General features: G+C 50.2%; 1 protein-coding gene across 1 annotated transcript in view; it reads left to right on the top strand.

The window, feature by feature from the left end:
• B4GALT1 (beta-1,4-galactosyltransferase 1) overlaps window positions 1-16,386 on the top strand; it is a 31,859-nt gene that overhangs the window by 14,069 nt on the left and 1,404 nt on the right. The window contains exons 2-5 of the mRNA XM_054397699.1: window positions 1,628-1,863; window positions 10,653-10,840; window positions 12,220-12,342; window positions 16,197-16,301. Of these exons, the coding sequence (XP_054253674.1) occupies window positions 1,628-1,863; window positions 10,653-10,840; window positions 12,220-12,342; window positions 16,197-16,301 (652 nt within the window). The remainder of the gene's footprint in view (window positions 1-1,627; window positions 1,864-10,652; window positions 10,841-12,219; window positions 12,343-16,196; window positions 16,302-16,386) is intronic.

Here is a 16,386-nt window from a genome sequence, read left to right as displayed (position 1 = left end):
CCTTCTGCAGAAGTGTTCATGGGAGCCACCTGTGCATGCAAAGCCCAGCTGAATGGCTGGGAGCAGGACATGGTGGTGGGATGGGTCCTCCTGCAGGCAGCTACCGTGCTCGGGAGGTTTTTTGCAGCAAATTCTGTTCATCAGGGCTGGAGCAGCTGGAAGAAAATAACTGCAGGCAAGGTGTCCACAAAAGGGCTGTGGCCAGTGATGGCATGTTTAGCTTCAGACCCATGTAAATCTGTATGGGAGGACCTACTTCAGAGCTGACTTGGCAGAGCAACGACAGCCTGGCAAGCAGAGAGCACTCGTGCAGACACATGAACCAGTCTGGCAAAGTAGGGCTCACCACCAGCTCTGCCAGTGCCTGGGGCTGTCCCTGTCCTCTCCCAATGGCTCACCCTTGAGCAGCCCAGAGGCTGCCATCCTCTCTGTGGTGCCAGGGGGGCTTCTCAGTTTGATGTGCCCATTTTGGCACAGATTGTTGTGTTGGTTTCAAAACCTACTGCTGTTGAAACCGTGCACAGGAGCTGCCAACTTGCATGCAAATCTGGATATGGCTTTTTTTAGCATTGCTAATACAGGACTTCCAATAAACCATGGGCATGCCTACAGAACACTGAAAGTATCTATAAGGGAAAAAAGAAAAAAACCCAAACCAGAAGGGGGTTTTGTTCACTTTGCATGTGGCATAAGTAATTGTGTTGGTATGGGGAGCAGGACTAATTTTGAAGTGCTTGCCTCTCATGCTGTATGAGGTGGGTGAGAATGCAGAGGGCATTGGTCTTCTGTAGGCTGGTTTCGTGGCACACATGCCAGTGGGGAGCACAGCTGTTGGTTTGCCACACAGATAGGAAGATTTTCAAGACTCTTTTGGCATCAGCAGCTTGAGTGGGGTCTGATACCAAGAGAATGCAGCGTTTGTAGGTTTGTCCTGATCATAGAATCACAGAATCATAGAAGGGCTTGAGTTGGAAGGGACCTTAAAGATTATCCAGTTCCAACCCCCCTGCCATAGGCAGGGACACCTCCCACCAGACCAGGTTGCTCAAAGCCTTGTCCAGCCTGGTCTTAAAACACTTCCAGGGATGAGGCATCCACAGTTGCTCTGGGCAGCCTGTTCCAGTGTCTCACTGCCCTCATAGTGAAGAACTTGTTCCTAACATCCAATCTAAATCTACTCTTCTCTAATTTAAAACCACTGTGCCCTTGTCCCCTCACCACAGGCTCTTGTATAAAGTACCTGCCCAACTTTCCTGTAGGTCCCATTCAGGCACTGGAAGGCCACCAGAAGGTCTCCCTGGAGCCTTCTCTTCTCCAGGCTGAACAACCCCAACTCTGTCATCCTGTCCCCACAGGAGAGGTGCTCCAGCCCTGTGATCATCTTTGTGTTCCTCCTCTGGACCCTCACCAACAGATCTATGAATGGTGTCGTGTGATTGTTTGGGGTATGTGTGGTGCAAGCTCTACCACCTCAACCTGGGATTTTGTTGGGATCCAAAACCTTTGCTTCCAAAAAAAAAAACCCCAAACCCCAACAAATCCCAAAGGTGTGCTGAGGGAAGCAGGCTGTGTGTGTGTGTGTGTGTGTGTGTGCACTAACTGGCTTCGTGCTGTGCCTCTCTTGCAGTCGGTGCACTACGTGTGGAGTTTTCCCAGCCAGTGAACCTGGAAGAAGTGGCAAGACTAAACCCAGAGGTCAAAGCAGGAGGTCGTTTTGCTCCGAAGGACTGCATAGCACTTCAGAAAGTGGCAATCATCATACCCTTCAGGAACAGAGAGGAGCACCTGAAGTACTGGCTCTACTACCTGCACCCCATCCTCCAAAGGCAGCAGCTAGACTATGGAGTGTATGTTATCAACCAGGTAAGGTGCTGAAGGGCCTGTCCTCACCAAGACAGAGGAGTGGTTGCTTTATCCTGAACAGCAGTGGGCTGGCAGGCAGGAATAAGGTTGGTTTAAAGGGGACAAGGGGGGAAGGGAAAAAAAAAGAGGATGTTACATCATAAAAAGGTTAAAAAAAAAAAAAAAGGCAATGAACATGAGTTATTTTGCTTCCATGAATTTGATGGGAACCTTAGGTTCTCTGAGTCAGGCACAAGAGCTTCTGGTTAAAGAAAGCACTTTGTGAGGTTCCATGATTTTGAAGGAAAACCTTAGGTTCTGTCTTCAAGTCAGGCACAAGAGCTTCTGGTTAAAGAAAGCACTTTGTGAGGTTCCATGATTTTGAAGGGAAACCTTAGGTTCTGTCTTCAAGTCAAGCACAAGAGCTTCTGGTTAAAGAAACCACTTTGTAAGGAGGGTAAAAAACCATAAATCCCTAATAGCACAACCCAATCTAACATCTCTTCCCAAATATTCCTTTTTTTTATCCCAGCTGCTGCAGGAATTGCAGCACCTTCAGGTGACGTGGTAGCATTAGTGGTCAACCTGGCACTGGGTGTGCCATAAAGCTGTGGGGTTTCACTTACACTTCAAGCCACTTCTGTTCATGTTAGTAGTAGTGCACCAAGTGTCAGGATGGAGAAGGCAAAGCTGTTGTCAGTGGAGCAGGTGGGTGATTGTCTTCAGGTGAACAGAAAGGAAACAAGGAGTGACAGTGACAGGGGGATGTTGTGGGGATTTTTCTCTTAATACCTGTCCCTAAAAATAAAATTAAAAAAAAAAAAGAGAGAGAGACTTGTTTCACTCCAAACAAGCTGTAATGGTAGTGAAATAAGTGGGTGTTGTTCACACTTGGGAACACTTCAGCTGTGCAGATATTTGCATGGGCTGCGGCGTGAAAGGAGGGCAGATGCAGTTCTGAGAGCCCCAGCAGGGACCACCCACCCTGGCTGGGCAGTCTTGCAGTGGAGTTTCTCTCTTGGATATGTATTTATATTCTGTTTTCTCAGCATTGTGTGGAAAAAAAAAATAAACAAACAACTGAGGTGAAACAAGATGCTTCTTTAGATGTGACTCCTTGAGCTTGCAGGCCAGCTGATGCCTTTCGGCGTGCCAAGCACCATGAATATTTAAAAATGGTCACCCAAGCAATAAATTCCCTTACAGAATTGAAAGTCATGGGGAGAACTATGTCTAGAAAGAAAAAAAACAGTGCTCTCTCTCTTACTATGAATTCTCTTCACTTTGCTCATTCCCAGGATGCCTGGAGATCCAGGCAAAAGCAGTTTGTGGGGAAGTTAGTGGTAACTCTCAAGCATGGCAAGCCAAGGTGCTCCAGTTGTTTGCATCTTGAAGACACCAGGCTGATTCTGCAGTGTGTGGAATGGCGAGCTGTGCCCTAAAATTAAGCCCTAAAATTTAAGGACACCTTTCCTGTGTAATACAAAGAGCAGCTGGTGCTGCTATGGTCCAGCAATGCAGGGCCAGCCCCAGCGCTTGGTCCTTCAGGCTGCACTTCCTTGCACGTGCAGCCTTTGTCTTGGTGCCAGGTGGTTGCTTGAGCCATGGTTCTTCACCATGGGGTGCAGGTGGGTGAAGGTGGCAGGGCAGCGTGCCTCCCCCTTCTGAGCATGGCTCAGAAGTGAGGGTGTGATGTGGCTTCCAGCAATGGTCCTGAAGCAGGGGCTGCTGTTCAGCTGCAGAGGACCATAGAGAGCTGCCCACCCACAACCCAGAGGCATCACTGCTGGGTGAGCAGCAGTACCAAGTTTGGGCTGCTGTTTCCCCACCAGTGGCATTCAAGGGTAAGGAAAGTGAAGGGCTCAATGATGTGGGGTTGTGCTGGTGCCCATAAAGCCAGGGCAGCATCCAAAGCCTGGTTGGAGTTCCTGCTGCTGCTGCAATGATGCATGCTGGCTTGCATTGCCCTGCATTGGCTGGCTCCTTCTCTTCTCTGGTCCTGTCCTTCAGTACTAGGGCTGTCTGTGTGCTCTGAAGTTAACCCTCACAGAAAGTACCAAAGGAGATGCTGGGTTTGGGGGTTTTTTATTATTTTTTTTCTCAACCCTTGAGCAATGTTGGAGCAGGAGTGGCATGCAGCACACAGGGTACATCCAAAAGTCAGATGTGGTTAGCAAGGAAGACTTGTAAAACAAACATGCTCCTTCTGCAGTTTTTGGAAGAGGCAGAGTGGTCAGTGGTGGTAGAACCCACTGGATGCATCCCTTCAGGGTGAGTGGGAACAGGGAAAAGGGAGAGCTGCAAGAAAATGTGTTAGTTCTGCCAGAAGTACAGTAGGAAAATGGTCTTATTTCTCTGCTGTCTTGACAATTGCTTTTCTCTTTTTCTTGTCTGTCCTTCCCTTTGCATCTGCCCTCTTTTTTTTTTCCTTTTTTTTTTTTCCTGTTTTGTTATTTTATTTTCCTTCTAGTGGGGAAATATTACCTTTACTTGTTAATCCTGTCTATATCACTCAATGAAGCAAGGAGAATTACTGTGTGATCTGGTTCTTACACGCTGCCTACGTGCTCTTCTGTGCTCTGCATCTCAATAGAAAGAAAGAGAAGCTCTGAGCCCTGCTACTGCTGCACTGGTAATGTCCAACTTCTTCCTTTCAGCGCAATGTGTTTCCCTCACAAGCCTCTTTGTGTCTCCACCACGCTGTCCTTGTGTGCCTGGATGCCTCAGAGCAGGATTTGGCAGGAGCCAAGAGGTGTGGTGTTTGTAAGATGTCCTGTGTCTAACAACAGGAGCCAGTGGGAAACATCTGTTATGCTTCACCTTCCTCTGCAGCTCTGTCCCTTGCAAAACCCCAACCTGGTGCTTGGAGTAGCAGTTGGGTCTTTCAGATGGATCTGAGATGAGGCCATGGGGCTGGGCACCTGTAGCACCTGGTTTTGGTAGCACCTGTTTGGTTTCCTGACTCAGGAAATGAGAAGGCAGCAGTGGCTTTGTGTGTGTCTTCAGTCCTGCTTGCTCCTGCCGCTGCCCACATGCTCTCTCATGCCTTCAGTCCTTGTCTCCCGGGTGCTCAAGTCTAGAAATGAGTTTCCTCATGGAATGGTAGGGGTTGGAAGGGACCTTTGGAGCTCATCTGGTCCAACCCTTCTCCTCGCTGCAGTTCAGCCTGTGCAAATGCCCATGCAGACAGGCTGAAGTTTGGGATGGGGGAAACTTAGCAGGTTCCCTGAGAAGGGTGCAGTTGCCCACGTGTTTTCCACTGGCCCCTGGCCTCACCTGCAGTGTCCTCAGTAGCAGTTTTCTAGCATGTGTGTGTGTGTAGGGTGCCTGGGACATCACACCTATTCGTATAATTTTGCAGAGGGTATCAGGACTCCCACAGGTATGTGGGTGAAGGAGGAAATGGTGCTTGGCTCCTGCTTGCCCTCACATTGATGGGACGGCAGGTTTTCCCTGTGGCAGCTCTGTCCTGCTGCCCCATGTAATGGTGCTGAGGTCTGAAAACACCCTCTGACAAAGAAACTGCAGAGTTGTCTCCTGGTATCTCTGTGGCCTTGGAAGTCTACTTCTACCTGCTCAAGTCCACTGGAGCATGGACTTTAACATGGACCTTGTGTGTGTGGTTGAGGCTGTGTTGCTGGGTCTCTGACTTAAGCTAGCAACCTGTCATTGGAGGTGATGGCTCTCTCCTAGCCAGCCAGAAACATGTGTCCTCACCATTACCTGTCTGAGACCTGGCAAGTTTAGGATCCATGCAGCCACAGGTCCTTTGTACTGCTGTGCTCTCCATAGGAGGAGTCACAGAGTTGCCTCCTAAATGGAAGTGGAAGGCAGGAGAAAATTTGGACAGATGGCTTCTTGCTGGTTTGGAATCCCTTTAGCTTGAGTGACCCTTCCTGAAACCATGATTTTATCTGGCTGGCTCCTTTGGTAAGCCTGGCTGAGCAAAGCTAAGGGGTAGGAAATAAAAAAGCCTGGATGTCCTTTTGCTCAGGCTGATCATCTCCAGGTTAAGAAGAAGAAGTCAGCTTCAGACCCTGCAGGACTGGAGCAGCAGGTTGCCCCTCTTTATCCAGCCTCTTGTGGACCAGGGGATGCACTTGGACATGCTGAGAGAGACAGAGTAAAATCAGGAGCCAGAAGCAGGTGCTGGATACCAGCACTGATCTTGGACATGGGTTGAGTTTCAGGATAAGAGAACATAGGGAAAAAAATTGTCAGGAGGAAAAAAAAAAAGGTAGGACTGCATCTTTTCTGGTTGAAAGCCTAGGAGGCAAGCATGGAGGCTGCATTTACATTGTGAAAGCAGCAGTCCCCTGTGCACTGCCTTGCTCCTCAGGATGATTCCTCTGTATGCAAGCAAGTCCAAACACATCCATTTCCTTGTAGCAAATAACAGGGAACCTCCAAGGGATGAGAGGCTGCCAGGCAAAGGTGAGGGCTGGAGGTTTCTTCAATTCTGCTTTATCTGTTCTCTCTCAGGTTGCCTGTGGTAGTGTGCCCTGTGCTGACCTTAAAGGAGCAGCAGCACAGAAGGGTATCTCAGCTCTGCATTTTTGTTGTTTCCTTTCAAAAAGCTGGGGAGCAGTCAAAGATGGAAGCCTGTAGCATGTTTCTGAGTTCTGGGAGATATGAATCTCAGAGGCTGCAAAGCACTTCCATGCTGCCTTAGGTAATGGAGCAGAGCTTTCTGCAAAGAGCAAAACCTCTTCTCAAGATTTTCTTTTTTATGTTGTTTTTTTTTTTTTTTCTCCATTACATGTTGCAAAGCTCTGCATACCTCCTAGGACTTAAAACCTACCTCCTGCAGTTGCAAGAGCTGCAGTTGGCAACAACACTGCAAGGTTTTACTGCCTGAGCTACCTGCAAAAGCACTGCAGTTACTAAAAAGTGGCTTGGAGATGGGGGTTTGCTGTTCTTTTTTTGGCTATGATATTGTGTGGGATTTTTATTCCTCAAGCCTTTGAAGGGTGAAGCTGTGTGGCCATTTGGGATGGGGACTGTTTGCCAGGTGTCTGGTTCCTCTCCATGCACAGGGCTCCAGCATGGGTTCTCCTGGGGTCTGGTGGGTGAGGCAGTGGGATGGGTCCTGGAGCTCTTGTTAGAGTCACTGTGCTGTCTGTGCTTTGGGATATTTTGGCTTGAAAACACAGCTCTTCATAGCACTGTTAATCCCCAAGTGTCACCCAGAGGAGTTAGAGGCTACCTGAAGGCATGGGTTCATTACAGCTGAGGCACTGCTGGTAACAGAATCTATCAGAAGTCTCCTTTGCCTTCAAATTTCATTATGAAAAGAGCCACCAAAGGATGTGAAGACTGTGTCTCCTAGACTGCACCCAGCAGGTGCTTTGAGGTGGGAGCTTTTTGCATCAGCACTGGGAAAAGTCCTTCTTGGGATTATGAAGCTAGGCCTGGGTTTGGTGCCATGGGAGCTGAGAAGTGCTAGGTGTCTAGGCAGTGCTGGGCAGCCCCCTCTCACGAGGAGAAGAAAACCCTCTGATCGTACAGCCTCAGCTGCTCTCTGTCTTCTTCTTTGGACTTGTCTTCCTTTTCTGCACTTGAGTTTTCACTGCTGTTATGTATGCACGATGGTGATCATCTTCCCACCACCTTAGTTATTGAGTGAACCCTTTTGTTTTGGGTGAGGATGCTGAGAATTTGCTCAGATCCTCTTCCACAAAAGCTCACTCCTCCCTGTGAAGTCGTTTATGCCCCGGGGCAGGTGATGAATGCTTTTGAAAACCTTGGTTTGACACTTGCATGTTAAAAACCTTCATTTGGAAGATACTTGTGGCTGTTTCAAGAGCCTGCTTGGGCTCTGCTAGCTCCAGATCCATTAACCAGTCTGGATTAAAAAGTTTCCAAACTGATTATTTATTAACCAGCCTGGGAGAAGTTGTTGTTGTAAATTGCTGCTCCAAGGACAGTATTTTAGCTGTCCTTGATTGGTGCCCCCAACGCTGGGTGCAGGCACAGCAGCATAGGGGGATGGCTTTGCACAGTGGGGGAGAAATTCAGCTCTACATGAAGAGAAAAAGGTGGGGGGTGATAGGAGAGAGAGAATTTGGCAGCCTTGGCAAAAGAAACTTAATCCTCCTTCAACAATGCCCTCTGAGTACCTTCCCCCATGCCTTGCCTGTGCTGCACAGGGTTTGGATTTGAAGCTGCTGCTGCAAAGCTGGGTCCTGGACTAGAAATTCCTACTCAAACCACTGGTAGTCTTGAGTTTGTGGGTATGATCCTGCTGGGTTTTTGCAAACACTCAAGAGATTTGCAAGTGTGTTGGTGTGAGCTGAAATTCCCCCCCCCACCGACAATAACCAGGCTAGCTCAGTCTGGAAGCAAATTAAAAGCTGTATTTACAAGCAGAGTCTAAAATCTACAATGAAATGCAATGAATATGAACAAATATACAAAATTCACAACATTCACAAATATATACAATCAACAGAAAAAGCACAACCGATCTCCCTTTGCTTCCCCCCAAGGGGACACTCCCAAAGGGGCCTCTCTCTCTCCCAGCAGCTTCCCCCCAGACCCCTCTGGACAGAGAAGCAGAGTTAGTTAAGCAGAAAGTTGTTAACTTAGCTGCCAAGGTCAGTGTGTTATCTTCAGCCAGAAGAGAAGAAGAAACAGCAGCCAGACAGCCCAGCAACTGCCCCCACTGCCGAACGCAGAATGTGCAGAGTGCCCACTTTGTTTTGGGTAATAGCTCTTAAACATTTCTATCTATCCAATGGAAGTGTTTAGAACAATCAGTATTTTGCTTTCTTACACCCAATAGTGACTTATTTACATTCTTTCACTTTCTCTGTTCTGAACTTTGCAAGGAAAAAATAAAAAGACAGTTTCAAACCATCACAGCAAGCCCATGCTTGTGCTCCAAAGCCACGTGTGCTTTTGAAATGTTTCTGATTGAGGGAGGCCAAACTGATTCTCCTCAGGTGCCTCGATGCTCAGGGAGGAGAGCAGAGGTCTAGTTAAAGATGTCCCTGCTGACTGCAGGGGAGTTGGACTAGGTGATCTTCAGAGGGTCCCTTCCAACCCAATGCAGTCTGTGATCTTCTGCCCCACTCTCTGCAAGCCCCTTCATTCATACAGGTCCCTTCATTAACTGTGCCTGCCTTGGAATAAATGTGCCTTGCTGTGGTGTCAGCAATTTTCCTATCAGGATGACAGCCCTCCTGGCTTTGTTTTCTCAGTGAGGTCCCTGAGATCATGCTGTCCTCTGGTTGGCCAGAAGAGCAGCAAAGACAAGGTTGTGCATTGCAGCAGAGGTTCGCAGGCTTGTGTTAGGGGTTGGAAGGGACCTCTGGTGAGCATCAAGTCCAACCCCTCTGCCAGAGCAGGACCATAGAATCCAGCACAGGTCACACAGGAACACATCCAGACAAGGATGGAAAGTCTCCAGAGAAGGAGACTCCACAACCTCTCTGGGCAGCCTGTGCCAGGGTTCTGGGACCCTCCCAGTGAAGAAGTTCCTCCTCATGGTGAGGTGGAACCTCCTGTGCTGCAGTTTCCATCCATTGCCCCTTGTCCTGTCACAGAGTGCAACTGAGCAGAGCCTGTCCCCTCCCTCTTGACCCTCAGCCCTCAGATATTTATGAACACTTATTAGAAACATTTACTATTTATTGGTTCAATGGACATGCAGGTTGGCACCTGGTGGGTGAGCTGAAGCCCTTGCAGGATGCAGCTGGCACCAGCCTGCCTCCCACCAAACAAGACCATGTGTCACCAAGTCCCAAACTAGCAGCACCCTTTCCAGGGCACAAGGAGTGTCCTGCCCCTGTACTTGCATGACTGCTCAGGGCTTGGCATGGGAGCAGGAGCCATTGGAAAGGTGTCAGACCTGAGCTCCTGGTGTCACCCTGTGCTTTGCAAACCAGGTCTGGCACGTGCTCACACCTGCTGCACAGCAGCAGAGGCTGTGCCATAGTCCCACAGCTGTGTGGTGGCAGAGCTTAAGGGGAGGGTATCAAAACCTTGGCCACAGAAAGGTTTTTGTTTGTGGTCCTTGTCCTGGCTTGTAAGCTAAAGTACTGCCCAGGCTTCTGTCCGTAGCATGGGTGCCTTCTTCCAGAGGAAGATCATCTCTCTTTGCTTTCCTCTGCTGCTCTGGAAAGACCCAGCTGCTTGCCTTGGTGGTCCATCAGCTGTGTCACAAAACATCAGCCCTGAAATGCCTGCATGGGGTGGGATGGAGGGGACCACTCAACATCAAACCTGCCCTCTTCGAGCCTCTAACAAGAGAGGAGAGCTGAGCCAGCTCCAGCCTGTCCTCAGCCATGTTGCCTGCCCCTATGGTTTGCTTGGATGCCTTCATGGGTAGCGTTCCAGAGGGGACAGACTGTGGACATCCCGTGGGCAACATTCCAGGGGGGTCACACTGTGGACATCCCATGGGAAGCATTCCAGGGTGAACATCCCATGGCCAGCATTCCAGGGGAGACATGCTGTGGACATCCCATGGGCAACATTTCATGGGGGACACACTTGTGGACATCCCGTGGGCAACATTCCAGGGGGGACGCACTGTGGACATCCCATGGGAAGCATTCCAGGGGGAACATCCCATGGCCAGCATTCCAGGGGAGACATGCTGTGGACATCCCATGGGAAGCATTCCAGGGGAGACACAGTGTGGTCACCCCATGGACAGCATTCCAGGGGGGACACACTGTGGACATCCCACAAGTGCTGCAGGGATGATGGAGCGCTTGGGCTCAAGTCCAGTGACAGGTAAGAAACTGTGGATGCCAACAGTTAAATCTGAGTCACTTAACTGCTTTTATTTGTTTTTAAATTAGGATGGAGAAGAGGAATTTAACCGAGCTAAGCTGCTGAATATAGGATTCACAGAAGCCTTGAAAGAGTATGACTATGACTGCTTTGTGTTCAGTGACGTAGACCTCATCCCCATGGATGACAGGAATACCTACAAATGTTACAGCCAGCCACGGCACCTCTCTGTATCCATGGATAAATTTGGATTTCGGTGAGATACCTTCTGAAGGGGGCGTTTTGAGCCTAAAAAAAACCTGCTGTTAGCCTAGGCACAGGGCTGCACGTCCACACCCATCCATTGTAAGCATGGGAAAACGTCTCTGGCAAAATCCTGCCTTGGCCTGTGTGTCCCTGCAGGGAGCAGGATGGGCTGGAAGGGAGGAAGGGGGAGAAGGCCCAGCCGAGCACTGTGTTGAAGTTCACAGCTGCTGGAAAGTGGAAGGTAGGGTGAGGGGAAAAACTGGGAGCTCGTCCTTCCACCCAAGCACGCCCGCCCCCTTCTTGTGTTTCAGGCTGGGAGCTGGAAGGCATCTAGTGTTTCCACCCAGTCTGAAAAGTGAGACACTCTGACACAGTGAGAGTTATGGGCAGCTTTAAACAGGCTGCATCAGGAACTATTTTAAGAGCTAAATGTAATATTTGGGGCTCTTTGGCTTCAGGCCACTTGAGGGACCTGCCCTGGTGTCTGAGAGCAGCACAAAACGAGAAGCCTCTGGGCATACGTTTGGGTTCAGCATGCTGCTCCAAACAGAAATTTGTCTTGCTTCTCCTTTTTATCTTTTTTTTTTCCTATCCCAAATCCCCAAGGGACAGTTTAAAAGCTCATCTATAAACAGAAGGCCATTTGTGACCCTGTGGCGGCCAGGAGTGCTGAAGATACTACAGTGTTGGTGTTGATGGTGGCACCCCTGTGCATCTCCACTCCAGACCCAAGCCCTGCCTGGAGCAGGACTGGAACTGGCACCCTATCAGCTGCATTTTCTTTTTCCTTGCAGCTAGATGAAGCTTAGAGCTGAAATGCAGCCTCCAGGTTTTTCTTCTGCTTGTTGAAGCAGAGTCAAGGTCTGTGGTAGGCCCTGGTGATGCCTTCCTAGGTCTTCTCATCGTGCTGTGGGTCTGAGTTTCATCTGTCTGCAGGCCCCTGTTCTGAGCAGGAGATAGTTGGCTCTCAGCATGCAGGGTCGTGCTGCCAGCTCAATTTTGAGTTTTAAGATGTTTTTTGGAGCACTGGGGAAAGTGGAGGCGAGTGGTGGAGCTGCAGGAGGAGAAGGCTCTTGCTGCTCCTGGGACATGCATATCACCCATCTGCCCTTTGGCAAGGTGACGTGCATTTACAGTGCCCTTCTTGGTGAGAGGCTGCAGCTGCTGCCATTTGCAAAATGCCTCCTAGCAGTACTTGGGACTGAGCCTGGCAGCTCCCTCTGCCTCAGCCAAGTCCTGGGCACCTGAACACAGGCAGGTGACTTGCAGCAGGTGCTGGTTTGCCATGGGCAAGGGTGAAGGCCAGTGCCAAGCCCTTTTTGTGTGGGCAGGCTGCTTCTTGGCTAGCACCTCTCCTTCTCTGATGCCTTTCTTCTCCCTGCTTCCCAGGCTGCCTTACAATCAGTATTTTGGAGGTGTGTCTGCCTTGAGCAAAGAGCAGTTCACAAAGATCAATGGTTTCCCAAACAACTACTGGGGCTGGGGTGGCGAAGATGATGACATTTATAACAGGTAAGTAAAGACTCCCCTGCTCCTTGGCACCTGGAGTGCCTCTAGGGTGGGGATGGACACACACCTGCTGCTCTCACATGGGTGTTGGGGGTGACACACGATGTCTTTCCACCCCGACTGTGGGAGCCTCCCCTCTGGCTGGCAGACAGAGGAGATGTGTGAGTGACTTCCTGCTGGGTGCTGTCCTCCAAGGTGTGCTGGGGAGTGGGTCTGGCTGGAAAAATCCAACCTCTGCCCCAGCTGCACGTCGCTTGTTCACTCTGCAGCCTTACAAACATCTACAACCAAAAGGCTGGAGCAGCACTTTTCTTCATCTTCCACCCAAAGGAAGGGGATTTGGGGTGCCTGGCAGGGTGTAGAAGGTCTTGAACCACCTAGCCCCAATGCAGCATGAGGTTTGACTGAGGCTGCAACCTGGTAATGCAGCCCTTTGTTCCCAGGAGAGCTTCTTTTGTCAGTGGCTCAAAATAATGAGCTGTGGGTTCCTGCCTGGAAGGAAGCTGAGCAAGGCTCAGAACTGCAGGAGAGGAGGAGGGTGCTGCAGGAGACAGGCTGAAGACCAAGGCAGAGGTGGATGTGGGGATGTGCTACTTTACAACTATGCATCCCCTGAGCAGTTGCTGTCAGAAATCATTGAGGAGAGGTCAGATTTGGGAAGTCCTCTTCATGTTTCTCAGTGGAAAAAAGGCACTTTGTGTGGTCTTTTCTATGGGCTTTCCAAGCTCTTCTGTGGTTCAGGAATCATAGAATCATAGAATCATAGAATCATAGAATCAAGAAGGCTGGAAGAGACCTCAAAGATCATCGAGTCCAACCTGTCACCCTACACCTCATGACTATCTAAACCATGGCACCAAGTGCCACGTCCAATCCCCTCTTGAACACCTCCAGGGATGGTGACTCCACCACCTCCCTGGGCAGCCCATTCCAATGGCCAACCACTCTCTCTGTGAAGAACTTTCTCCTCACCTCCAGCCTAAACCTCCCCTGGCGCAGCTTGAGACTGTGTCCTCTTGTTCTGCTGCTGCTTGCCTGGGAGAAGAGACCAAACCCCTCCTGGCTACAACCTCCCTTCAGGTAGTTGTAGACAGCAATGAGGTCTCCCCTGAGCCTCCTCTTCTCCAGGCTAAACACCCCCAGCTCCCTCAGCCTCTCCTCATAGGGCTTGTGCTCAAGGCCTCTCCCCAGCCTCGTTGCCCTTCTCTGGACATGCTCCAGCAATTCAACATCTTTCCTAAACTGAGGGGCCCAGAACTGGACACAGTACTCAAGGTGTGGCCTAACCAGTGCTGTGTACAGGGGTACAATGACCTCCCTGCTCCTGCTGGCCACAGGATTCCATTGGCTCTCTTGGCCACCTGGGCACACTCCTGGCTCATGTTCAGCTGCTGTCACCCAGCACCCCCAGGTCCCTTTCTGCCTGGCTGCTCTCCAGCCACTCTGACCCCAGCCTGTAGCTCTGCATGGGGTTGTTGTGGCCGAAGTGCAGCACCTGGCACTTGGATTTGTTGAATGCCATCCTGTTGGACTTTGCCCATCTGTCCAGCCTGTCAAGGTCCCTCTGCAGAGCCCTTCTACCTTCTAACAGATCAACACCTGCTACCAGCTTGGTGTCATCTGCAAATTTACTGATGATGGACTCAATCCCCTCATCCAGATCATCAATAAAGATATTGAACAGGATGGGGCCCAGCAGTGATCCCTGGGGGACACCACTAGTGACAGGCTGCCAGCTGGATGTGGCACCATTCACCACCACTCTCTGGGCTCGGCCCTCCAGCCAGTTCCTAACCCAGCACAGAGTGCTGCTGTCCAAGCCACAGGCTGACAGCTTGGCCAGGAGTTTGCTGTGGGGGACAGTGTCAAAGGCCTTGCTGAAGTCCAGGTAGACTACATCCACAGCCTTTCCTACGTGCACCAGACTGTCACCTGATCATAGAAGGAGATCAGGTTGGTGAGGCAGGACCTGCCCTTCCTAAAGCCATGTTGGCTGGGCCTGATTCCTTGGCCATCCTTCAGGTGCACAGTGATTGCCCCCAAGACAATCTGCTCCATGATTTTCCCTGGCACTGAGGTCAGGTTGACAGGCCTGTAGTTCCCAGGTTCTTCTGTCCGTCCCTTCTTGTGGATGGGTGTCACATTGGCCAGTTTCCAGTCTTCTGGGACCTCTCCAGTGAGCCAGGACTGGTGGAAAATGATGGACAGAGGCTTGGCCAGCTCATCTGCCAGCTCTTTCAGCACCCTAGGATGAATCCCATCAGGTCCCATGGACTTGTGAATATCCAAGTGACTCAACAAGTCTCAAACTAATTCCACATGGATTTCAGGAGTACAACACTGCTCCTTGACCCCATCAACCAGCTCAGGAGGCCAGTTATCCTGAAGTCCTCCTGCCTTACTGTTGAAAATGGAGGCAAAGAAGGTATTTAGAATCTCAGCCTTCTCCTCATCCTTAGTTACAATGTTACCCTCCACGTCCAATAAAGAGTGGAGGCTCCTCTTGCCCCTCTTTTTAGCATTAATAGATTTATAAAAATGCTTTTTGTTGTCTTTCACAGAAGCGGCCAGTTTAATTTCTAACTGTGCTTTTGCCTCTCTAATTTTTCTTCTACATGATCTAACAACATCCTTAAACATATCACTAGTTGCCTCCCCCCCTTTCCAAAGGCAATAAACCCTCTTTTTTTCCCTTAAATCCTTCAGGAGCTCCTTGCTCATCCAGGCCGGTCGTCTTCCCTTCCGGCTCATCTTACGGCATGTGGGAACTGCCAGTTCCTGTGCCTTTAGGAGCTCCTGTTTGAAGTAGGTCCAACCATCCTGGACCCCTTTCTTCTTAAGGGCTGTTACCCAGGGAACTTTCTGAATAAGTTGCCTGAACAACCTGAAGTTTGCCCTCCAGAAGTCTTCCTGAGCACATTCCTGAGGTTCAGCATTTCTGTTTGATAAATCAAACAGGAGACAACCTCCCAGTGGGGCAGGGCATTCAGAGCCAGGTAGTGGCCTACTCTTTTGGGGGATCTCAGGCTTTGAGGACCAGAAGATTCTCAATAGGAATGAAAAGGGAGACACAACAAGGAGGAAACCAGATACTTTTCCAGCTGTGAGGTGCCTTGCAGAAAGCATGAAAAGAGAGGCTGCCCCTTGCCCAGTGGTTCCCAGCTGGGACCATTGTGGCTCTGACCATGCATCCCCCCATTTACTTCTGCATCACCTTTCACTTCAGTTTCTACCAGCACTCCATCTTTCACTTTCCCCCAGAATGAATGCTCTTCTGGCTCCTTTAGAGGTGGGTTAAAAGCTAGCTGCCTCCCATTCAATTCCATCCTGCAGCCTGGAGCAAGGTTAATGTGGGTACTGGAGGAACTGGTGGTGCTGGTGAGGGTGCTGTGAATTAGCAGATTCTTGGTGTTAGCAGGGGGCATCTCTTCTTCCCCATGCTGATGTGCCTGCTTGGGAAAGGACTGACTTTCCCACAGTTTGGTGTTGACAAGCCTGCAAACACAGTTGAGATTGCAGAATCACGTAATTGTCAGGGTTGGGAAGAACCTCAAAAATCATCTATTTCTAACCCCTCTACCAGGAACAGAGACACTCTCCACTATGTCAGGTTGCCCACTGCCACATCCAGACTGCCCTTAAAAGCTTCCAGGGCTGGGGCTTCCACCACCTCCCTGGACAACCTGTTCCAGGGTCTCACCACCCTCATGGTGAAAAACTTCTTCCTGAGGTCTAATCTAAGTCTCCCCTCCTCTAGCTTGGATCCATTCCCCCTAGCCCTGTCACCACCCTGCCAAAACCAGTGGTCATTTGTGGGAGGTGTGATGAGTGTTTGATGTGGTGCTTGCCCTCCACAGGCTGGTGTTTAAAGGCATGGGGATATCCCGTCCGGACGCTGTCATCGGGAAGTGCAGGATGATTCGGCATTCCCGGGATCGCAAGAATGAGCCCAACCCTGAGAGGTGTGTCTGCCCCCTACTCTCCTGCAGCAGATCCAAAGGGCAACCTCCTGCCCTTGGTGCTCTGGCTGCTTAGTGCTCTCCTTGC

Source organism: Indicator indicator, chromosome Z (assembly GCF_027791375.1).
Source record: "Indicator indicator isolate 239-I01 chromosome Z, UM_Iind_1.1, whole genome shotgun sequence".
Classification (NCBI taxonomy): domain Eukaryota; kingdom Metazoa; phylum Chordata; class Aves; order Piciformes; family Indicatoridae; genus Indicator; species Indicator indicator.
Note: the sequence above shows the minus strand (reverse complement) of the source record. Positions and strands in the feature narration are given on the sequence as shown.